General features: G+C 38.0%; 2 protein-coding genes across 2 annotated transcripts; both read left to right on the top strand.

The window, feature by feature from the left end:
- Positions 1 to 707: 707 nt before the first annotated feature.
- Positions 708 to 9,531, top strand: LOC146145299 (carbohydrate sulfotransferase 3-like). The gene is made up of 8 exons (XM_083389760.1): positions 708 to 1,612; positions 2,380 to 2,568; positions 3,591 to 3,715; positions 4,528 to 4,667; positions 5,326 to 5,437; positions 6,228 to 6,308; positions 7,208 to 7,386; positions 7,951 to 9,531. Exons 1-8 carry the CDS (start codon positions 916 to 918, stop codon positions 8,273 to 8,275), a joined length of 1,848 nt encoding a protein of 615 aa, XP_083245886.1. The 5' UTR covers positions 708 to 915; the 3' UTR covers positions 8,276 to 9,531.
- Positions 9,532 to 10,809: 1,278 nt separating this feature from the next.
- LOC146145298 (kelch-like protein 40) lies at positions 10,810 to 22,537 on the top strand. The gene is made up of 10 exons (XM_083389937.1): positions 10,810 to 11,078; positions 11,334 to 11,532; positions 12,583 to 12,807; positions 13,978 to 14,124; positions 14,932 to 15,493; positions 16,840 to 16,995; positions 19,147 to 19,313; positions 19,763 to 19,984; positions 20,509 to 20,633; positions 21,905 to 22,537. The coding sequence occupies exons 1-10, from the start codon at positions 10,912 to 10,914 to the stop codon at positions 22,089 to 22,091; spliced, it is 2,157 nt and encodes a 718-aa protein (XP_083246063.1). The 5' UTR covers positions 10,810 to 10,911; the 3' UTR covers positions 22,092 to 22,537.
- Positions 22,538 to 25,114: the final 2,577 nt, after the last annotated feature.

Here is a 25,114-nt window from a genome sequence, read left to right as displayed (position 1 = left end):
ATGCAACTTTAAGTGGAAAAAAATTAAATAGCACAACCGCCGTTACAAAAGGTATTCGTTGGCCTACTCCAGTGGTTCTCAAACTTTTGCTCGCCACCCCTTTGTAAAAGTTTGCTGATTATTGTGCGAAACTCCTAGCGATATAATTTTTAATTCATTCCTTATTTGTGTATAAAAAAACACAAAATGTAATTGGATTTACAAAAAAACAGCGCAAGGAATTCAGATATCATATTAGGTACAAAGTGTAGTCTTTTGTCGAGGCCCTGTTATAACTAACTTCTCCAGAACTTATTTGAAGCCCGTTGTGAATTGCAACTGAAAAATATGACTGTTAAAGCATAACATGTGGTTGATTTTTTACTTTACATTTACACGGCGTCACAGTGTAAATCATTGTGTACCAGGGGCGTATCCAAAAATCCAAAAAGGGGAATTCCAATATTGTCACAAAAAGGAAGAAAAATATTCAGAAACAATCGACACTCTTGCCAGCTGCTAGCTAAGTTTACAATCGTTAACTTTAGGTGAAAAACTAAACCAAGACCGTGAACTATGTGTGATTAATTGTAGTAGAATCATATTTCGACTCTCAGCAGCACAGTTTACCAACTAAAATTGTATTGTATAAACCTAAACAGGGATGTTTTTGTCAAGTGTTGCCGTTTATTGTCATGTCACAATGCCAATTGCGAATCGACAAAAGACGCACTTATGTCACCTTTAAAGAATAACAATACAGATCTTTACGTCAGTTTTGACTTCCAGCCTTCCTTACAATATGCGCTTTATGTTTGAATGTGGTCATCGCTTAGCCTTTGTTCTTTTTTTCTGCCCTAGGTCAACGATTGTGAATTGTTGTTTTTTGTTTGACAGCTTTGAAAGCGCCCAAGCCGAAGCGCTTACTGTCATCTAATGGGCGTCTCACTTGGCTTTCGTTTAGGATCAAACATGGTTAAAAGCAGGATTCGTCGCATGCGATCGTGGCAGCCCGGAAACAAGCAAGGATTTGACTGTCTCATTCGGATAATGACCACCAAGCACATCTGTTTGACGATCATTGCAACTCTGTGCTTCATTTCAATTTTCCTGACGGTGTCCCAGCTACCCGGCGACATGTTTAAAACGCGCTTCGTTCGAGTTTTTGACAAAACCTCAAGGTTAACTGAACATTTTCGGTTTACCGGCGTGGACGAAACGCAAGACTACAACAACTTTCAGCAGTCTGAGTCGACACTTAAAAACACGAATGCTGCAAAGTACCAGCCGTTGGACGAAAGCACCTCTGTGACGAAACAATTGTCCGAGGTGCGCGATTGGAATCCGCCGAAAAAGCTAGACAAGGCTTTGAATATTCTTGCGGGAAAGCTGCATACAACCCAAAATCCAAGGCCAGTCAATGTTGACCCATTGCAAAACAACGCTATACCACATAAGCCAAAAAACCTAGTCGAAGCGGCTATAAAGAAGTTACAACGGGCAAAGCAAGACAGCAATGGCAGTGAACTGGCAAAGCTTGCCCCCGACAGCATCAGATCAGCATCTCTTGAAAAGCCGAAAAACATGGATAAAATGCGTTCAAATTTGTTTGCGAACGACTCGGCCAACCTAGGTAAAAGCAGTATACTATCTTGTTGTTAAAATTTAGAAACTTACTTTAGTTTGAAGGCGTCAACATATGATGTTATCTTACATAATACAATTTTTTACATTTACAGCTATGGTCCATTTATGCATTTTTGTAAACATATCGAACATAGGCGATTTTTTGTTTGATTTTCGTGATAATCATTTTAGCTGCTGAAAAGCTATTTGTAGAATCGCTGAGTTTGTTTAGCAAAACGTTTTTGGTTTCGTTACCAAGTCAAATTCCCTTTAATTGTGAATTGTCTGCGGAGATGAGCTTATATCAAAGGTGTCTGCGGAGATTAACAGTGTGGAGCGAAAGACAAACAATAACTGACTTATTCTCGTTTCAGTTTTACTGATCTTGTTTAACAGTTGATGCAGTGGACAGAGACTAGGGGTGTTTTTTATTATGATACGTAGGCTACGGTATTCTTGAGTGGACTGACTTTGTTTGTGACATCCTTCACAGGAAGTAAAGTCGTTACCCGGGAAAATTTAGGGTTATAAAATCTCAGCAGTTTTGTTTTCTTCTTAACCCCTCGGTTGAGGAGGAGGCTTAACAAAATAATTTTTTTTTTCGTTTTTTTTTTTATCGGTGTCCTTGATTTTATAATTATGAAATGACACGCGTAATTGGAATGTGCTTTTTACATATGAAGCAAAATTACTGATAGCATTTTTTTATGATTTTAGTAAGTCTTCCAATTTCTATTTTTGAACTGCGTAAAATCGTTTTTCTCGTTTAAGCAGACGACACCGACAAAGAATATGTCGATCCGATGAGCCGAAAGTCGAAGATCGAACCACGTGAGTCTGACGTAGTGGACCCGAAGCGCCTGTCCTACGTCAGAAGCGTGACGAGGTACGCCGACATGTACAGGCGAAAGTTCCAGCACTACTACAACGCGTCGATCAACCTTCTGCCAGAACAGACCAAAGGTAAATATAAGGCATGGGAAAACAAAATCTACAGGGTCTCGGCATACCTGCGGAACAAGAATAAATTTTAAGAAATTATTTTATGTTTTATCTGTTTTTATAAACATTCTTAAGATAATCGTACGGTGTTTATCTTATCCGATTATGTCTTAACTTCCCTTTCGAATAAAAGATTCTGCGTGAATTCCAATGGTGAAAACAAAATTCTGGTTGCACATAAATTGGTAAACTGATATAGGCCTATATGATATTATATTTATAAAAATGTGCTCTTTGTGGATTTTTTTAATTTGAAATATGGCAAAAAGAATTTTTAATTTCTATTGGCGTAAAATATATTTTCCTGCCAGCTAAGTAAAACTATAATTCTACACATTTGTAAAACCTATTTTCGCTAACCTCATGTAGGTATTTTACGTTTCATAATAATTGGCGTAAGTCGAATTACAACTTCACCCGGCGAGCAATAGATACAACGACGTTCCTCATAATTTACTCAGATTTGACGTACCCCGGTCCCTACGGTGTTAGCCTTTGGGATATTTAAAAAAAAATTTGATGTGTTTTGCTTAAATACGAAAGAAATTTGTTTTTTGGCAAATACGGGCACCGACAAATTATTCTGTAATAACAAAAACGGCGCCATGCCTAAATGTTAATTATCTGGCCAATGGCGGTTGTTCTAAGCATAGATCTACAAATTGTCGATGCCAAGAAAACTATTATTTAGGTAACATTATTATATAAGCTGCATAACTTAGATTGCTAATTAACCCTCGACCGCACAGTCCATTTTTTAATGGAGATTAAATGCAAATAAACGCTATATTTAAGGTTTAAAAATCGAATTCAGGCTATTTATTTGTTGCTTTTGAAAATGGGAAATTTGGAATCCAAAAAAGCATTTGTCCTTCAAGTTTACCGGGTAATGTAATTGGAATCTTAAGGTAAACCGTAAAACCTTTTAGGACGCACTATTGCCCGCTGCTTGATTATGATTTATACCCTTTTTTCCCTAATAGGTGTGATAATTGTCACCAACTACAGATCCGGATCGACCTTTCTTGGAGAACTTTTCAACTACCACAGCGACGCCTTTTACACCTTTGAACCGCTCTACCCATTCACAGGCACATGTGACGAACAGGTACATTTTGGGCGACTCGTTTTATATGGCGTTTGGCCCAACCGAAAGAAAGCGAAATCGTTAGCAAATGGCAAAAAGTACGAAACCGTTAGTCGGTTGTCTTTAAAGGGTGTGCCACGACAAGGGTACCTTTCACACCAGTGGTTTTCAAACTTTTTCAATTGTTTTGGTGGCGGTCACCTGACAATAAATAAAGGAAAAAAATCGTTTCATCCAAAATGGGCTAAGTATCGTCAAAATTTGGCCGGCCCTGTACAGTACCTATATTGAAGAATCGGCAGATAACAAAACTATAACTTATTTGTATTTAATCGTCTTGTTTTTTTCCAAAAAAAACAGCGCCTGTAACAGAACGATGGATATATATGGTGCGTCCATGAGCAATGTCTCAACTCACCACTATTCGCTTTTCTATAATATCTATTCGACACTCCTTTTTGAGCTCGTAGTTGCGTGGTGAATCACTCACCCTTTAGATAATCTCTTTGTTACTCGTCTATAAGCATATACGTTAACTGTAGGATCGTATTTTGCATTTTATTTTTAGCATCGATAAAAAGCAATATTAACTCAGTATTTCCTTCGTTGCCCCAATAAACCGCCCAAAGCCCTAGGGACCGCGGACCCCAGGTTGAGAACCACTGTTCTACACTATGTAGCAATGCGGCCATTGGAAACGTGTTTTATTATAAAAACGCATAAATAAAAATAGTGACACACCTACTAGCCATGCCCGTCTTATTTTATTTGTACAAAAGTGATTTCGATAAAATACCCAATCAATAAAAGTATGCCATTTGTTCTTCTACTAGAATCTTGCAAAAGTCCAGCACCTGCACCGACTGCTAAAGTGCGACGTACCAGACGTTTCCGACCTCTACCGTACGATGAAAGGCCCGTTGCGCAAATCACACGTCGATGTCGAGTGCCTAATCAACAATTTCTGCTTTCGGTGAGTGTGTCACATTTCACCACTTCGGAAATAATGGCTCCACCAGATTCACAAAGCACCAGTCCGAGTCGTCAGCCAACCGGTTCGAAGTGCATTGTAATTAGATGACAAGTAAACTAAATCTGTGAGATAATTTTAAAAAATAGGTAGACTTCTCAATTCCCACGACAAATTATGTACTAAGATATAAAATAATTTACGAGTTTTATGACAAAACTAAATAACGAAAAAGGTAATAAAGAAAAACTCAATGTATTTCTTATTATTATGTACACTTGTTATTAGAGTACAAGTTCTAAGTTTTTTTCGTTGGACGAAAGTACTTCGTCTAAATAGTTTAGGTATAGCCATAAAATATGTGTCGCAAGTTTAAGTGTTAAGTCATCTATTTTTTTCCGATATTTCATTAGCGATATTCTGTCACGATTTTCGTTGGTTGTTACATTTCATAGCACTTCAGTAAAGGGTGAGGAAAAATAAATTGTGCGGAAATATAATGCGAATCTCGTTTATTTTCAACGTTTTCGACAATGAATTCTTCGAAACGTTCAAAATGATACCTACCTCTGTATGGGCTTTGATACCATTACTACGTCTTACTACAACCTTAAACCATTATGCTCCATCGTTTATTTTCATTTGACTCTTACCTTTTAAGACAAAAGACAGCCCAGCTGTGCGGCCGCGACCTGTGTCCGTTTGGAACTAACTGCAAGCGATGTGGTCCACTACACTTGCCCAGGGTCATGAACCTTTGTCGTCATAATAAGGTTGGGCGATAAAGTTTCGCCATTTGCGTTTTAATACTTTTTAACCCTATATGCTATTGCTGGCCATTATTCTCTAGGAAGCATGCGCGACTGCGCGTGTGCATGTGCTTATAAAGTATACCCGAAAACTGTTTGCTGAACATAACGCGTCAATGCGTTTATATATTTTGTTATACTGTTTTGTAGTATTACGAATAAGAAGACCAAGAGCTATTTCGCAAATAAGCTCAAAAAAAAATAAAAAGAACAATTTGCACATGTAATTCTACTATGAATAGGCGTCTGTTAAATGTCACCAAATTGTCCTATGAGAAAAATTATTATTCAACAAAAGAAACCAATTAGGACGTCCATTGGGATGATCTGTACTTCAGGGAAAACACTTTCTGTAAATGTCGATAAAAAAAGTAAACAAATCGTGGGAAAGTCAATGTCAATACTTTGCACATATTGTACAAGGCATATACTGTTATCACCATATCGTTGTTCCTTGGTAAACTGCTTTAAAAACGACCACTATTCAGCATGTTATATAACATGTGTTGTGTAATACATCGAACTTCAGCGATGACCAACTTGTTAAAACGTCACGTTTGAAAAAATCGAAATCAAAGAACCACACGATTAAGATAATATTCACCAATGTTTCGTCACGTTTTATAGATAACTGTGTATATCACGATTTAAGATGTGCCCTTGACAAACATAAGAACGGTTTCACTCATGTCGCCCGCACCGTCACTAAGCAAGTAACTCTTCAACCACCGAGCATTGAGTATTGTGTTTACAGATCTCTGTCATAAAGGTCATACGCTTGTGCGATATTGGCCAGCTGAAGAGCATAATGGACGACCCGTTTATGGACTTGAAGGTAAGGCGCCTCGACAGGCAATAAACATTATAATGTGCGGTATTTTTTGTGTTTAAGTGGTGCAAATTAAGGATGCTTGATAATATGTGATCTAAGCCAAAACCTGCTGTGAAGTATTTGCCCGATGCTAAAGTGATATCGTTGCCATCGTAAACGTTTAAAGTCTGAATAAACCAAGGTGTTTTTTGAAAATATTATACCGCCTGCGCTACTTTAGCACTTTATAATGGTCAAAAGTAGCCAGAGTTGTTACATTTTTTCAAGTAATAGATTTTTGGCGTGGCGGTAATGGAAAAATAACAAACATTAAATATTGCACCGTACTCAAGCTACTATTCACTTGATGACTTGCCTGGTTCAGTGTGTTTTTTCTGACAAAATTTGCTTTTGGGACAGTAAAACCAATATTAATAATAATAATAACAACAGCCAACCCTTATCTCTAACCAATATAACCAACCCCTATCACAATTAAAACGGTAAAAAACGTTCCCTACTGCCAGACGCAGTTTTCATGCCCTCTAGTGGCCACAGGTTGTCAAAAGACCGGCTTTTTACTAATGGTAAAAAGAAAGCTAGCCTACAGTGGACTTCGTACTTACAACGTCGGTCATAACGGTATTAAACTGTGGTAAAACCTGTAATTAATTACATCAATTACAATTAATCCAAATCTGGTTGTCACTATAACTTGTTTGCCTCGTTTTTTCGCAATAAAGTCACGGGATTGGACAGCTACGCTAGCCCAAAAGATAGGCCGTTTGAATAAGGTAACTTACGCAACCCGTGTAAATTTACAGTCACTCTATACAAATTTAGAATCGCGCTGCCCGCTGCTTTTTTCCGTCATCGCATTTCGATACCATTCTCCGGCCTAAATCGGTCTCTGTTAACCCCAGGTCATTCACCTCGTGCGCGACCCACGCGGCATTCTGAGCTCGCGTTTGAAAATAAACAAGAAGTGGCCGCTGGTCGAAAGTTCGGTCAACACGTGCGACCGGCTGCGAAGCAACGCCCTGGCCGGCCTGGCCAACACCACGCGGACCAAGTGGCTCAAGGGACGGTACCTGAGGATAAGGTATACATAGACTTTTGACGACCGTCCAAACAGTGTCCATTTTTTATTACCGCTCAAAGCAAACACACTACCACAAACAACGTGCGGTTTGCGGCCTAGCTATCTCACATCTACACACTTAATTAACTTCACTATACACTGATAATTAATTAACCTCTTTATATTTTTGCCCCACCAGAAAAGCAATTTTTACGCCAGTGGTTATTTGTAGGTTCCCCACAAATGGCTCGGAAATAAATATCAGGAAAAAATGAGTGCTCAGCATCAAAGCCCATACAGAAGTAGGTATAACTTTGAACGTTCCGAATAACTCTTTATTCATTTGCTTCAACATGATGTTCAAAATGTTCAAAATGATACCTACTTCTGTATGGGCTTTGATATTCTTATTACGTCTTACTACAACCTCCATCCATTATGCTCCTTTGTTGCTTACCTTAGTATTTTTTACATACCGAAAAAGCCGTTATCTGTCTATTTACTAAATATGACGGCTGTTATCTGTCTGTTTAGCAAATATGAAATAAATTACAAAAAACAACTTTTTTTAACAAAATATTAAAGGTATGAGGATCTGGCGCTGCAGCCCTTTCTTTTCGCCGAGAAGATTTACGAGTTCGCCGGACTCGATTTCCAACCGCAAATCAAGTCTTGGATCCGCAAGAACACCGGGTCGGGAGCGAGTAGAAATCCGATGGGCGTCAAGAAGGATCCCTACTCGACTCGTCGCGACTCGGCCGCCGCCATGCAGGGTTGGCGTACTCACCTGACCTTCGAGCAGGTCAACTCGATTCAGCGGCAATGCGGCGATGTACTCGACTTGTTCGGGTACACTCGAGTCAAATCGCGGGACGAGTTACTCGATTTCTCTCGCTATCTGCTCGTGTAGGATAAGCACGAGACGACTACGATCAAACGTGAGCTACTCGTGTTATTAGGAGTCGAATAGATGTGTGGGGCCAGAGTGCGAGTAGTTGTAAGAGTAGATTCTCACTCACTCATATATTAGAAGAAGGAAAATGAATCATAAAATACAAGTGTGTGCAAATAAATCATAAAATACAAGTGTGTGCAAATATGTGTATAGAGATAACAAATCACTTTAAAGAACCGCGTTTTTGGGTTAGCTACATTAGCGTTCAATTCCAACTTTATGATTGTAATATTATTTCGTGTTTATTTTTAATGGAATGTTTTTTTGATTGTGCTTTATGAACCGTATCAATTTTTTAATGTTTAAAGGTTCATTGAATCATTTCAAGGAATATTTCAAGACCTGTATTTTAATTTGTCGATATTTTCTTTTCTTGTGCATTCCTATTTTGTTATACCGTCGAATCCATAATCTACCTGTAATATTTCGAAATTATTTGTAATTGGTAACTACCCAAGCCTTTTGGACTACTTAAAAAAATTATTCGATGTATAGCGAACACTATTTAAACACTATGTCATCGTTTGTATATTGTGAAGAATCTTATATGCGGAATTCGTTAAAATATTTTGAAATCCGTAATGCTACTTAGGACGTCTTTTTGTCTACTTTTTGTTGATCGTATTGCTTTCCATTCTAACTATTTTTTTCTTCAAAACTTCAGCGTTGTTGCAAAAAATAGGTTACGAATTTTGCTTATTGCGTTTGTCGTCAAATTTCGCATGCAGCGGGGAACTTTTTGCCTTGTCATGCCTGCAAGAACATTTTAGATAAGCCGTTTTTGCAACGTCTAAACGGTTTCACCTGGTCTATTGATGTGTGTGTCGTTTTGTTTACCCTAAATCACTGAATAAGGGCTCACCAAGGGAACCAATTTTGGTTTTGTTTTTTATATCTATTTTATTTTTATGTAGAGCATGTCATTCACTTGTTGAAGAAATTTATAGCTGAACACTACTTTTTTGTGTGGTGTATTGGGTGGAAAAAACTCTCCTTCAAAATTGTCCTTATTTATACGTTACAAAGCGACATAATCCTTGAACTATTTTTTTCACATTTTTTGTTTTGCTGCGACTGCGCTTTTATGTGTCTGTCGTTTTCTTTTCCCATCATCATGTCAGTCAAATCAACGTTCCCTCCCTACCGTTCGCACTGTGTAGCTACTAAGAAACGAAATTGCACAATAAATTATCCTGTTTTGCTGTTTTCTACACGATGGTATGACTATTTAGCCAGAAAAATAATTAAATACTGAAAAGAACATTTAACATTATTTTTCATATAAAGGTTGAAATATAAGCGGTAGTTACCTTGCGAATATTTATTCAGTGGGATGTTTGCAAAACGGTCTCCTAAGCACAATAAAGGGACTGTGGTATATGTTGAAATTGGGATAGGCAGCAGATTTAAAAAGGGCGGGATGGTTTAAATTTGAACCTGTCGTTAGGCTGACCAACAGACAAAGAGTTTATTCGGACATTACATTTTTGTTAGGGGCTACGGCTACAGGAATCGTTTATCACCTACAACAAGAATCAATGTACGATACACACATATATGATATCGTTTAAAACTGAAACGCAACGCACAATAATCCGGCCGCTTGCAATGATATCACATTTGAAACCTTTTGCGATGCTGGTTACTGTACGACAGCTGTGCTCACTGCCGCAAAGTGCTAAAGCGGCTGCTTAATCAACTGATTGTGCGAGGGTATGTTCTGGCATTTACGCCGTTGCCTTGTAACGACTTCATTTTAGTTGCAGGGCAGCAAGCGCTACTGTAAGAATATGTGCAGAGAAACAGGCGTATTGATTTGGGCAAATCAAAAGCATAACATAACAGCCGTCGTCTTTTTTGTTACAATCAGTCTAATGCGAAAACTGCAATTGTAAAACAGCCTATTGTTTGTACTTAAACATAGTTTCGATTTCTTCGTGGTGGCAGCTTTATTCTATTATATTTTTCTTTTATATAAAAAGGTTTACCTGTAAACTAGAACAAAGTCTCTCATCAGCTTTGTGTGAAAAAATGGTAAACTCAAGAGACTTTTGCTTCTTGGTAAATTCCAAACCTTAACTAAATACATTAAGGAATACATTAACTTTCGCTGGTTTAACTATTATAAGCTGAGTTGTAAGTGAACTAGTATCACGTGTATCTGTTCAAATGAGGCTGATGCATGAGTGAATAAAGTTTAACGGCAGCACACAAAACGTCACAAGTTGCTGCGGTCATTTTCCTCGCTTTTACCGTTCAAAGTAAAATCATCCGTTTGATGGCTCTTTGAGTTTAACTATACCTCGTCGCGACCCAACGAATGATAAGGGTCTAGATAAAATATCGCCAAATTGTCCATCAATTCAATGTAGCCCTTACTGAGCAGATTTTTTTGTAAAACAACCAAGAAGTAGAACGCGATAGGTTTCCACGTCTACCGTTTCAGATTTTGAAGTTTCTACCGTTTAATTTCACCCAGAAGAAAGCAGAAAATTGAAGTTACGTCTATATACTCTAAAAAAGCAAGCAAATTGATAAAACAGCAAGCGAACAAAACATTCAACGGAAGAAGTATTGTCGCTGGGAAAAAGATGTCTGACGAAATTCGCGATTTTGTTGAGAAGGGTAAGGCCAGAAGCTCGGAAGACATCCCACAGGAGTGGCTGCTCCTCTGGGGAGTCAACAACTTGCGAGACGCCGGGCAACTGGTCGACGTCACGCTTGTAGTGCAGGGAAAGAAACTGAAGCCTTGCCACAGGTAATACCAGCAACAGATGACGTTGGACAACTCAAAAGGCTTTAGTGTGGCTTTCAATATGCTAGAAATCTTTCTACGACAATCTTTTTATATGGCCGTGTTTGTCTAATTCTAAATAGAGGAATCAAGTGGCACTATATAAACACAAATTGTATTGGATCCTCGACAAGCTTTCGCACAACCTTGCTTACAAGCTTTACGTTATTGCAAAAGCCCCAATAGGATATTGCTAAACTCCTTTATTATATCGCACAGAGTCGTTTTGTCAGCTGGTTCCCCTTATTTTCGCGCCATGTTTACGCATGACGTCATCGAGCAGCATCAGAGCGAAATCGAACTGAAAGGCGTCGATTTTAAGTCGGTCGAAATCGTCCTGGAATACCTTTACACCGGGAATGCTGAAGTGAACGGAGAAAACGTACAGGATCTACTAACTACATGCAGTATTTTACAGGTGAATTCCTTACATTTTAGTAAAACACAAATAATTGAACGTTTTTAATAACTCTTTATTCATTTTCAACATAATAGTTAACATAGACTACGCTGAAAAGGAATAAATAGTTATTTAAAGCGTTCAAAATGATATCTAGGATTCTAGGCTACTTCTGTATGGGCTTTGATATTCAAATTCACGTAAGATTTGCACAATTATGTGTGGTATAAAAAAGTTGGTCTCTAAATCATTACACAAAGGGATGAAAAACTGAAGTATGCCTGGCAATAGTAGGCCGGAAAACGATGAGGATTGACGATCATACGGACATAAATCTTTGTGTCGAATTTTAAAGTTGATTTTTGTTAAACGAATAAATGGAAATAACTATTTAACAAAATTATAGTAAGCTTTATGAACCTCTCAAGCTAAGTTACATTGCTCCAAAGGCTTAGGCCAGCAAGTCAAGGTGTTTTGCCCTAGAGCGGCCTCACTATAGGCTATAATAGTTTTTCTAGCCTGCCTTGATTGCGTTGATCTACGGATTCGGTGAGTCTGTGTGGCTTTAGGGTACGTTTGTTTTTAAAAAAGTCCATAAACGTTGGTCAAAAGCAGCTTCAGAAGGGCTAGATCACAGCTGTTAACACACCTATGTATGTGAATGCATGTGTTCATTGAATAATGATGTGCTACTTTGGATCCCCTTCAATAAGAATTTGCTTTTACTAACGGAATGTGGCAAACATTGGCGTATGGTTGTTTCTAACTCGCTCTTTGCTGAGCCTGTGTAGCCCAGTTGGTAGAGCGACGGTCCGGTTATGACCGTAGGTCGTGAGTTCGAACCTTACTGCAGGCTAGTTGTTTTTTAGCCTGCTCTTCTTGCATCATACAGATTAGGTGAGTCTGCGATGGCCTTTCGGTGTACTACAGTGATACGAAAGCCGCAATCGTTGGTCAAAAGCAGATTCTTTAGAAGGGCTAGATCACATTTTTTAACACACATATATATGTGCATGTGTTGATTTATAAAAAATGTTAACACGTTTTTCTTGTCTTGCCGCTTCGCAGGTGCTCGGCCTTTATGGCAAGTGCAAAAGGTATGTGACGAGTCGTCTGGGCGCGCAAAACTGTGCCGAGGTCTACGCCTTCGCCAAGTCGCTCTTCTGCGCCGAGCTCCGTGACGCCGCCTTTGCGCTGATGACGCGGCGGTTCTCTATTGTGACGTCAACCGACGGCTTTCTGAAGCTGTGTAAGGATCACGTGATTGATCTGCTGAGCGCCGACGAGCTGATGGTAAGCGTCAGTGCTTGTGGATTTTGGCTTATTTGAGGATAAAAGTTGTTGTAACAACGAAAGAGATGGATTTTATTTCGGAAAATATCATGAGGTTTTTTTCGATTTTTATATGATAGAACTGTTGAATTCGGGCATCATTTGATTGATCCGTTTTGTAGGAATGCCATCCTTGCGCCTTATTTGAAGGCCTACAAACATTACGAAATTAAACTTTTAGATATATATTTTTTCGATCGAAAAGCTATTTTTTTTATAAAAGTTTTCCAATTTTTTTACTTATCGCGGTATTTAACTATGGCATTTTGATACTGCTGTTTTCTTGTCATGTTCAAAATTTGCACTAAAAAAATCCCAAATTATGCACACCTTTATGTTTGGCACGCATTATATACTGTAATTATCGAAAAAGCGGGTTGAACGTTTAAACCAGTGGTTCTCAACCGTCGTGCCTATTGTCATACCCAAAGGTGTCGAGAGGTATTTTGGATTCTAACTTGCTCTATTTGTGTTTCTTGGTACATTTTTTTTAACGATTAGTTAAATAAAACGAGAAATATTTTTTGAAATATTTTAAATATTTTTTTGAAATATTTTAATATGTGTTATTTTAGTGAAGATGTTATGGTAAGGTTTGTGCAATCGGTTTACCCAGTCTCCAGTAGCGGAGGTAGGATATTTGTTTTGAGATCATGACAATTTTATTTCAGAGGTGACAACACAAAGTTATATCAAAACGTAACGTCACAAACTAACATGTTAACGTGGCGCCATAAAAAGCAACCTTTCGTTTACGTTTTTTAAGGTTTAGATTAGATAGAAAAGGTGTTATTTTCAATGGCATTACAAATATGTTAAACAGATTCGTTACCACTGTTAAACAAAAATAAACTTAACACGGGCTACTATATTAGCCTTTGGAGCATAATGATGGGAGGTTATAGTATGACGTAATAAGAATATCAAAGCCTATACATAATTAGGGATGTCATTTTGAATGTCGAAAATGAGTAAAGAGTTTATCGAAACTTTTAAAATGATACGTATAATTCTGTGTGGGCTTTAATATTCTTATTGAGATATATTACCCTTGGTATTTATTTGTTTTTTTACAAGGAATTCGTACAACTTTCGGTCTCCATCGTTGAAAATGTGAACGATTCATTTCAGGTCGAGAGCGAACAGGTTGTCTACGAAGCTGCTCTTGCCTGGGTGGCTTACGATATTGCCAACAGGGGCGTAAGCATAGGCGAGATATTTTCCTACGTACGACTTGCTTTGCTTGACGACAAATTCCTCTACGAATGCATAGCAAAGGTATGTTAGTCACTAGTGAAAACAAGGGACAGCCAAATGAGATTTTCAATTCATTCAAATAGCACCGTGAAGCCTTAAAGCTTGTGCGTGTAAAGCAGTGGTCGACAATCTTTTTTTGTCGCCGCCCAAAGTACTCTTTTCAGAGATATTGAAGGCCCACAACAAAACAGTGGCGGATTCAGGATATTTGATTTTAAGGATAAATTCCACACGACGCCTTGATGTCCATAACACTGCTATACCATAATGTATAACACACTATAAAATAAAGAATATACGAGCGAAGCGCTAAAATTTTTGTTTACATTTAATTAAAGTTGGCAAAAAATATAGTTCGACAGGCTCTTAGGACCACATTGGTCACGTGGACCAATTTAAGAATTCCATGCCACACTAACTTTTAAAATGAAGTGCAATGAACGTATGGTTATCAAGCGGCCCACAGCTACATGATAACACTAAACTATTTAAAAGTAACTTGCGGCTCACTAAAAATGGCTGTGCGGCCCATATTTCGGCGGCCCACAGTTTGCTGACCACTGGTGTAAAGTATACTTTTGAATGTTTCGCAAAATTAAAACGCTTAAAATCCACACGATTTCGTTTGTGTCACGGGTCAAAGTAGATTTTCACTTCTTTCTACGTAGCACACCTTCAGCATGTTAAGTTCCGTTTGCATGGCAATCTGTTTTTTACTTCCTAATCCTTACATCGCAGACCAAAACATTTACTTTGTTGTTGGATATGTTATCAATTGTGTAAAAAAATCACGTTATAAAAATATGCAAAATTAATTCAATATTCCAGGAAAAGGCCTTGATGTGCCATGCGAACCTCTGCGCTCACGTGGAAGCCGCACTGGAGTACAAACGGCTCGTAAAAGCTCAAGGTCAACTACAAGATGCCGCAGAAAGTCAAACCGCTAATAATCATGAAAACGAAACGCCGCGCGGTGGTGCCAATGAGCAAACTGATGATGACGAAACTAAAGAAGCCGGAAAAGCGGCTGGTGATAACGCCGCGGAATCGAATCTCCATCACGGCGACTTGACAATGCGGTTCGCGAAATTTCCCTATTTTAATATCGAAATAGCCGACGCAGAAACCCCGGTGAAAATACCACTTTGTATTCGGCCGCGCGCCGGTATGTCGACCGCCAGCGTACTGGTTTTTACCAACGGAAGGAAAACGGTCGTTTTCGACCCCATTTCGAGTCGCTATTACTGCGGGAATCAAACTACGGAAACGGAAGAAGGCGTCGGCGACGGGAAGACGCCTTCTGACCGAAGCGGTCTGGATCCAACGCTCCCTGTCATGAAGAATGCCGAGGCCTTTGCCAGCGAAAACGGATCGGTTTATCTTATTGGCGGCAAGTGAACCCTCTTTCATTAAAGCAGTGATTCTCAACCTTTCATGGCTTACGGCGTCCCTCATAAATAATCAATACATTTTCGGCACACCGACTGGAATTTTCCTTCAGTATTTTACTGAAATGTCACTATAAATAAACTTGGAATAACACAATCGAACGTGTAGGAAATATAATTTGATAGTATGGTCTATAATCGTATACAGATAGGTGTATCAAGAAGCTTACCAATTGAGCAAAAATAAGATTCTTAAAAATTCTTAAATACCTATAGGCACCCTTGAGCAATAGAAATGCCACTCAGAGCGCCGCGGCAAACTGGTCGAGAACCACTGCATTAAAGAGTCAAGCTTCCGTATTACCTTTGAAGTTTTATTTTTATCCCACTACAACTGCTATAACTTTTATGTCAGAACTTGTAAAATATTTCTAAATCTAATTTTATTGGCATTGATTTGGCTATTCGTCTTGAAAACTATTGCCAAATAGCTGTGATATTTGGCAAATATTTTGCTCCTACATGACTTGTTTTGCTTCCATGGTTCCAATGTTTTTCTATCCGTGATTCAATTATATGCATTATTTTTAAAACTAATAAAAAAGTCCAGGCGGATAAGAAGAATAGAATCGAAAATCGCTGCTCCTGTTATTCGTTTACTTTATTTTTATAGGTATTTCGAGGCCAATTTATATTTACTCTAATCCAGAGGTTTTCAACCTATGGGCTATGGCCCAGTAGTGGGCCATGACGCTGTTTTCAGTGGGCCACAGAGCCTTGCATACAGTGATGTCAAAAAGCATGCAATTATGAACACATAAGAGTCCGACAGATAAATAACAAACACCTCGACCTAGTGTTTTGTTTGTAACATCATTTCTTTTTACAATGGCAATCACCTTGCTTTCGTATTATTCTTTGTTACATTTATAGTGCTGCGCAACCGGTGTGCCGCGACGTTCCCGTAGTTGTGTTAGGCCTACTTGTGTTTCAGGGTACTTTTCAATCAGTCGTATTGTAAGTATTTTGACCTTATGCAATATTTCAGGTATAAATTTATGAACTTCAATAATAGTTAAATGGGCCACCGCCATTTTTTTACTAATTTAGTGGGCCATGAGCAAAAAAAGGTTGAAAACCCCTGCTCTAATCAATGACATCTTAATTTGCAAAAATAATTTCAACACAATTTCTCATTGAAACAAGCTATTTCACTAAAATATTTATAAACAAATTTGCCACTCAAAATACCTTTTCACATGGGAATTAGGCAAAATAAATCCACATTTTGTATTTTATTTAGACCACTACAGTTTGATTTTAGTTAAACATTGTTTTTGGTTTTCAGGGCTAGAGCTGAAAAAGAACGGCTCCGAGTCAAAAATTCTTTCCAAGGTCTTTGTTTTCGACATTGAGTGTTTGTCCTGGCGACAGCGTGCTTCACTCGAGGAACCCAGATGCATGATGGGACTCGGCGAATTGGCGGGAAAGTTTTACGTCACAGGTGAAACTTGATTAAATTGCGTTTGCTAAATGTACCCGGTGAAGGACGGTGGCATGCACTGCAAAACTATAAGAACTACACCTTTCCCGTAGTTTAGTTCAGATACCACCAATTTATGCAGATATGTAAATCGGTCACATAAACAATTTTTTTTAATGAAAACAACGCAGTGATTGGTAATCTCGGGATCGAATTAATTCGATTTTTTTAAATGTCAGCAACATGGTAAATACATTTTTCTTCGTTTATTTCAGCTGTTAGTACCGCGTGCACTTTGCATTCGTTAAAAATATGTCGATTGATAAAATTTGATTTCCGTTTGTTAACGTTAGCAATCGATACTCGCTCATGCAATCGATAAATGGCTTCGTTTGCATTTACGTCGCGTTTTTTTGTTCGGTTGGACAGTAAAGTATGGATTTAATATTGTTTGCTATGGCAAATGAAAAAACGTATTAATCACGAAAAGTTGGCTATACACCATAATATTCTATTACCTATTTGACGATAGTCACCACCTAGGTTTGCAACACCTGAGTTACGGATTATAAACATGACTAATGCCTTTTTTTGGTAAAAAATTGCATGCCTATTCTCCAACTATTCTATAAGAACTAAATTCCTTCAACAACGAGTTTATTAGGGAGAATGTAGGTAGTTATAGAAAAAGGCATTCACTCAGTTTTGCATTAGGTCAGGGGTCTCCAAATATTCCAAATTGAGTTCCAAAAATGCATGGATTGGTCATCGCGGGACCGGAAACTGTAAGAAATGAATATCGTGGGCAGCATATAAAACTTTGTGTTGAACATATTGACTTGATCAGTGGTTCTTAACCGCGGCTCCGAAAGCCGCATGCGGCTCCTAATCACCTTTTTAGCGGCTCCCACAAGGGTTAAAAAAATAGAACGATTTATGAAAACATTGTGACGTCATACCTGAAAAATGTCATCCCTCCCAATAGCAATAATACTGGATCCGCGCCTGCCCGTATCATACCGCGATGGCATAACAACTTTCTAATAAAGCTTGCCTTCTGAAAACAAATAGGACGTTTCGAAGTATGCAAGAAAGTAGGAGTTTTCAAAGTAAATGGGTAGCGAAATAAACTGGTAATATTCCTGTTGCTCTTTTTTAAAATCAACTGTTCGAATTTGGTTCCGATGCTTACAAAGGTTAAGAACCACTGGACTTGATTTAAATATTAATAAACAAAGGAAACCAGAAAAAATATTTGAAATAATATATAGGCTAGTAAGCTTTACAAATTTGTTTTTACAAAAACTATATAGGCTGGCAAGCTTTACAAAACTGAAATTGATTCCGTGCCAAATTTTTAGTTTAAAACAACATTCGTCAGACAGTTCTGGAAAAGAAAAGCAGTATCTTAAACCGGGCGTTTGCTTAATATTGTATAGTCGAATGATATACTGACCAGTTACCAATTTTAAACATCCGCGAAACCTATAGACGCCTAAAAGTACCTTTTCGTAAATAACCAATTGTTTGAAAAGTAGAATGTTATAATTTGACATTTAGAAAACTACGTTTAACTAATTTGTGAAATGCTTGAGTGTTCTAATCTTAGTTCTTTTCTAATTTTTGATCTTACCGATAATGTTTCTTTGTCCAACAGCGTTTAAATAGGCAGCCTGTGTACAGTTTATCAAATGTGATTGTTAAATAATTGGAGGAATTTGGGGTTAAACTATGTTGTTTGGTTACGAATAGGATGCAGCAGGCAATATCGTGCTGTGGTTGTTCACACCTTGCCCCCCTCGCGCCTGTATGAGTGACTTTTTAAACGACTGGTTCGAATGTTTTAATTTTCTAATAGAAGTAAATAAACTCGCTGTGTTGCCAGCTGAACAGTTTGATTTTGTAAGGTTGATACAAAATAAAATATTGACAAATTCGTAAAAAAACGACTAAACTTGTTATACACCTTTAAAAAAATTTAATATCTCAACATTCTTATTGTTAATGAAATATGAGATTTGAAGGTATTTTTACAACCGTTCGACATTTCCTTTGAATATATGATTGTGATATAAAAGTTTTCACTATAGGTAAGTTATACGACTTAACTCGGACCAGTTTAAAAAACAAGGTAAATAAAAAATATAATATAGAAATATTCCTGATTTTCAGGAGGCAAGGCGTTATCCCAGGCTAATACTTTGTCGTCGGTTCACGTTTACGACTTCGACCGTGACGAATGGTCACGTGGTCCTGATCTACCAATGGCAACGTATGGCCACGGCTGCGCGTCCACGCGTGACAGGCTTTATGTGATTGGTGGAAAAACGTCGGAGAAGGTTCGTAATATTATTCTGCATTATGGTAGAAATTTTCTTTGTGATTTTGCAACATTTTATCTCAATAGTCAATACGTGTACGATCGCATGTAAGCCACAAAAGTATTTAAACCTTTGACGCAATGTGCACTGAATATGTGACAAAATGGAACTGACCCGTGCAATATAAATGTCGAACTTAATTCCTGATCAGCAACAGCAAAATATACAAGCAAACTAGCAATTAAGGTCAGACAATATTAAAATATATTAAAAGATATATACACTTGGACTAGGTCAGACACTGTTAAAAATGACAATGCCTCTGCGGGCGAAATATATTAATATGGTTTAATAGTGTCCGACCTAAATTGCGAGCTTTATTAGAGTATTCTGCTGTGTCTTTGACGCAATGCGGCCCTTTGTGTCGACAAATCTTGTTAAAACACAGTGTTTTTAATTAAACACAGGAAATACTGTCGGCTGTCCACTTTTTAACCGGGGATTCCAATCAATGGACCTCCACCCACGCTCTTCAGGTTCCCAGGTTCCTGGTGGGCGCGTCGGCTGGCCCCAGGACCAAAGGGGTCGGTTCACCCGAAAGTGGAGCCCTGTTAGCGGGCAGAGATACCAGGTCGATGATATACGTGGTCGGCGGAGTTGGATCGGACGGGGCACTGCCAAGCGTTGAGGCAAGTGTTTGTGGGTTTGCTTTTTTGTGTGCTAGTGTGTGTGTGTGTGTCACAGACTATTTCGGGACAAGATCTCCAAAGTATCTGCGCCTCGAATATCATTGTTGGTACGAGTGTGGTCCACTTCTGGAATACATTTTAGCCGTTATGGAGTGTGTTGCAAACTGTTGCATATAATTACCACATCCCCTTTTTTACTCTTATATACACCACAAGGGCGAGAGGCCAGCATTTGCGCAACAGCGTAAATACGCATGCATCAGACCATTGGCGCTTAAAAATTTGCTTCTCGCGAACTAGAAGAACCAGCTACTTATTAAGATTAGGCGATAAACCTTGAATAAACTTTGCAGTTTTACCCGGGGTTGTTAAGAAATTAGCGTTGAAATAGTCCAGCTCGTTAAAACAAAAATTTTGCTCCATTTACCGAAAACCTTTTTCACAGTTTCATTCCACATTTCTGTTTATTCTAATCCTATGTGATTTATCACATTCTAACGCTGTGTCTCACGTTATTTCCCCAGCTGCTCGATATTCGCGAGAACAGTGGCTGGAAAACCAATGTCCCGTTTCCAGGCAACCGTTGTGCACAGACCGTGTCGGTTGTCAACGACAACCTCTGCGCAGTGGGCGGTCACGTGACGCAGAGGTGAGGTTTTGAATAATATAGAACTTAATTAATTTAAAAGCAAATGCCTAAATGCGAATGCAGGAGATTTTAAAATAAAAATATTGTTCCACATTTTTAAAATGTCACATTTTAAAATCGTTGTTGAAAACACTTCACAATTCTGGAAGAGAAAAATTGTATCTTAAACCGCCTTTTATAAAGGAAAACCATCGATTGCTTAAAATTCAATATAATTTCAATTTGGTTATTTGTGCAAGTTTAAGGACTTTCAAAGGGTGTATTATTTCCAAGGTAATTGCTCTACTTGCAATATTAATGATAATATATTATATTTTGCACAATGCGCATTTTCAAATGCAAATTACAGTACTCACGTTAGCCGTTATAATGCATCCCCAATTAATCAAAGAGCGTGCATACGGCGAAAACAAATATTGGTCTTGATTTTAATTAACAGCTGTTTGCTGCGTTTTTCATTATTTTTTGTTTTGTCGAATAGAATAGATGTCGAATAGATCCACGCCTTTTGAATAATTAACAAAATTCATCAAGCGAATTTTTTTTTTCAAGAGCCTGAAACATAACTGATTACTTGCCAAATCGATAATATATTATTGTATATTCAGTTAAAATTCGCGGTTATAGGGCGTTTGCTATTATTCTATAGTCGCATTATATACTGACCAGTTACCAATTTTAAACATCCGCGAAACGTACAGACGCCTAAAAGTACCTTTTCGTAAATAACCAATTATTTGAAAAGCCGAGGGGTATAATTTGACATTTAGAAAACTACGTTTAACTAATTTGTGAAATGCTTGTGTGTTTTAATCTTGGTTCTTACATATTTTTTGATCTTACCGAAAATGCTTTTCTGTCCAACAGCGTTTTAATAGGTATCCTGTGTACAGTTTATCGAATGTGATTGTTAAATAATTGGAGGAAATTTGGGGTTAAACTATGTTGTTTGTTTTTTCATTTTGGGTATTCTAATTACAATCTAAAAACTGAAAAGCTAAAAATACAATTATTAACTAATTCGAAAAAATGAAAAAAATACTATAGTTGTCTAAATCTTTATGGAAGACCGACAGGGACACCGTAATAGCTCACCAGGCTAGCGATTTGCGACTATTCGGTACCTAACTTTAATTTAGTAACCTGGGAAATAGGAACTAAGTTACACACTAAAAAGCGCACAATGCGGCCCGCGAGGTTAATACCTCTGTAAGTATACTGTATTTTTTTTTAGTTATACCGAAAATTGTTTTACTGCATGTTTTTTAAAGGACTGGAGACCGCTTTGAATCAGTGCAGATGTTCGACGTTCACATGCTTCTGCCTACCGACCCGCGCTCGCCCGGTGGAGCTAGAGAGTGGCGACAGACGACCAATCACGTGCGCGGGATCGCAGGCGCTCTTTGCGCATGCGCAGCGGTGCGCGTTGACCCAAACAGCATCGGAGCTAAGCGGTGACACCGGATCCTTCCTTAAATCATCATTTGCAATTTTTGTTTTATAATTTCGCTTTTGTGTGAATCGAGCCAGTAAATACGGCAGTGGTTCTCAACCGGGGTGCCGCTGGACCCTGGGGTGCCATTTTTAACCTTTGAGTGTTCCGCGAAAGATTTAGGAATCTTCAAGAAACTGATTTTTGTTCAACTCTAACACATTTTGTGTAAGATTAGAGTGGACTAAATCCAATTAACACTTCTACCGTTGTGTAGAGTTGATGCCTGTTCAATTCCGTTCATTGTAACATTCTAGTTAATTACCTATAGGTAAACGGAAAAATCTTATAGGGGTGCCACACTCTATTTAGTATTTGTAAGTGGTCCTGTTAGCCTTAAAAGGCTGAGAAACACATAGCCAGTATGTGTTGTGAAACTTGATACATTTTAATCTGTTTATATAGCTTTTATTACGACTTTTACTATAGCAGGTTTGTGTACATGTTAAAAAAATTAAGTCGAAAAAGTCCGTTTGCTTCGATTTGTAGTGATTAGGATGACAAACTAAGGGTTTTCATTCTTGTGTTTTAAAGTTTTAACAAACCTAAAACTTCTACTTGAAAAAACGAAAGAAAATGATAATAGGCCTATCGAGACGGCACATGCTATTAACAAATAATCTGACCACCGGAGTAATTCTAGGATCCGGATTTCAACTAATTTTTACTTTTATTGTGTTTGATCCACTGTGTTTTTGAAGGGAAGGTTTTTAAACGCCAATGAGTTTTAAAAAGTGTATTTAATATTTATTTTACGTTCACAAATGTTGTTTATCTGTATACTTCGGCGCAATACCACTTTCAGGTTTAGACAGTATACTGTTAACTTTTCACAACATAATTCTTTGTAGTTTGTGTTTAGTTTATCCTATTTAATGGTGCGAAATATTGCACTTTTTTGTGATTGGATAGAATGAAATCGTTCTACAAGGGATGGCCGATACGTGACATTTTATTCCGATACAGATAACTGATATTTTGGGCAAAAAGTTCCGCAATCCGATTTGATACCAAATACCGTCATAACAAGCTAAAAAGGCCATAGATGAGAATGAACCTTCAAAGGCAAGTTTTCTACGTTATTGCGCCTAATTTAGCTTTAGCGTTGCGAAGTTCAGTTAGATAAGGTTGTTAACCATGCTATATTTTTAACGCATTTAAAAGTCAAGCAAAAAATCGCTGAGTTTGACCATAAATGAACCCTGAAATTCCGATGTATATTTGGGATCGAATTCAACCCTAGTATCGTACGAGTACCGGTTCCACTACTTGGTATCGGGTATCGGCTCCGATTCGATATAATCGGAAATCCTTAACTACGTGGTTAAGATATGCTAGAAACGTAACTAGATTCGCGCGAAGCGAAAAAAAAATAAATTTGCTTAGTTAAAATAGGTTAAAAATAACAGTTTTGTGCCCCCACCCTCCCCTTAGATCCACCCCAGGCCGCAAAGAAAATACAATTTACATTACTAAACAATTAACAAACCATTCGAGTTAAGTGAAGACAGCTAAAACTGGACTAAGTGCACTTGATTCTTTTTTATTAAGTCATTCAAGGGTGAGATGAAACACGCAACAAAACTTTCTAACCTATGAAATAAGCCGCATTGTGTCAAGAAAAACATTATAAAATACTTTACATGGCATTCTAGGGAATTCCCAGTCATTTAAAAACAGACCACTTTTATGCAACGTATTTAGCTAACACGTTCGAAAATCAATTTTGCAATTTGCGTAATGGTCGGCCTAGCGTCAAAATATGAGCCGTAGTGAGACAATGTGACGTATTTTGAAAGTTCACTGGCGGCTATTTGTCATTGCGGGGCTTTTTCCCTTACCGTCGAAGCAAAACAGTTTTGTTTACTACAATGTACTGCAGTGATTTTCAACCGGTGTTGCGTAAAAGCTCATCAGGTGTTTGACAAGAAATGCAATATATTAACTAGAACACCGGTCGAAAGTTGCTGGTTTTTTCACAATAAACCTGTCCACAATCACCGGTTTGAATGTTCTAACTCGATTTGCTTGATTTATTGTTGCGTAATCATAACGCTTGTTGTGTAATACAGATTGTAATTGCGAGAATGCGCGTACTTAAAAAGCTGCTAAAGTACAATACAGCCCTAATATAAATTTTGTGCTCAGATAAACAGGGCCAGATATTGCACTTGCAAAAAAGCAAATACATTTTAGTTGTGTTGTTTATTTCAATAATATTATAACTTTCAATGAATATACTGTTGCTGCCAGGCATTATATTAATTATAAAGAGGGTTCTTCCGACAATTATTTATTCTGTACCGACGTTTCGATAACCTATCCAGGTAATCTTCATCAGGGCATATAAACTTGTAACCTTGCAGAGGTATATATACAGTGAAGAAAAAAACACCTTGTTCGCCACCTTGTTTTTTCGTCGTTTTTCTTCGCTGTATATATACCTCTGCAGGGTTACAAGTTTATATGCCCTGATGAAGATTACCTGGATAGGTTATCAAAACGTCGGTACAGAATAAATAATGGTCGGAAGAACCCTCTTTATAATTATTATAACTTTCGTTTGGATCAAGGCGCAATTCTTTCAATTAGTGTTATGTCACTTAAAAAGGTTGGAAAACACCGCTATACTTAATCAGTTGCTGCCGTATACTAACAAGATTACGTGAAGGTCATAAGCGGGCTAACGTTCAATCGAACCCCATTCAAAACATTACGGTTGTTATGATGGCTGGGCTATAGCGTATTTTAACCTAATTTGCTGCAAGCGGTCTATCGACGTAAAAACCCGAGATTGTTTTTGGAGCACGCCGGTTAAATCAATTTGCAGAAATGACTGAAAACCGCCCAGGTATAAAGGGAATTTGCGATAATTTAGTGCGTATATCATTGTTTGTTTGCTTCTTTAGTCACTTTCTCCAAGCCGAGGCATAAAGTCAACTATTTATGTTGTTTGGACCCTCATCTAGCAATTTGGTGCATTTAATCT

This window comes from Ascidiella aspersa, chromosome 5 (genome assembly GCF_963924565.1).
Source record: "Ascidiella aspersa chromosome 5, kaAscAspe10.2, whole genome shotgun sequence".
NCBI classification, from domain to species: domain Eukaryota; kingdom Metazoa; phylum Chordata; class Ascidiacea; order Phlebobranchia; family Ascidiidae; genus Ascidiella; species Ascidiella aspersa.
Note: the sequence above shows the minus strand (reverse complement) of the source record. Positions and strands in the feature narration are given on the sequence as shown.

What these genes read in the sequence shown, in the direction of transcription:
- LOC146145299 (XM_083389760.1), top strand. Translation starts at nt 916, where the DNA reads ATGGGCGTCTCACTTGGCTTTCGTTTAGGATCAAACATGGTTAAAAGC. An exon ending in GAACGACTCGGCCAACCTAG is followed by an intron (nt 1,613 to 2,379) that starts GTAAAAGCAGTA and finishes TCGTTTAAGCAG; the next exon opens with ACGACACCGACAAAGAATAT. An exon ending in GGACGGTACCTGAGGATAAG is followed by an intron (nt 7,387 to 7,950) that starts GTATACATAGAC and finishes AAAATATTAAAG; the next exon opens with GTATGAGGATCTGGCGCTGC.
- LOC146145298 (XM_083389937.1), top strand. Translation starts at nt 10,912, where the DNA reads ATGTCTGACGAAATTCGCGATTTTGTTGAGAAGGGTAAGGCCAGAAGC. An exon ending in AAACTGAAGCCTTGCCACAG is followed by an intron (nt 11,079 to 11,333) that starts GTAATACCAGCA and finishes TATATCGCACAG; the next exon opens with AGTCGTTTTGTCAGCTGGTT. An exon ending in GTGGAAAAACGTCGGAGAAG is followed by an intron (nt 19,314 to 19,762) that starts GTTCGTAATATT and finishes AATTAAACACAG; the next exon opens with GAAATACTGTCGGCTGTCCA.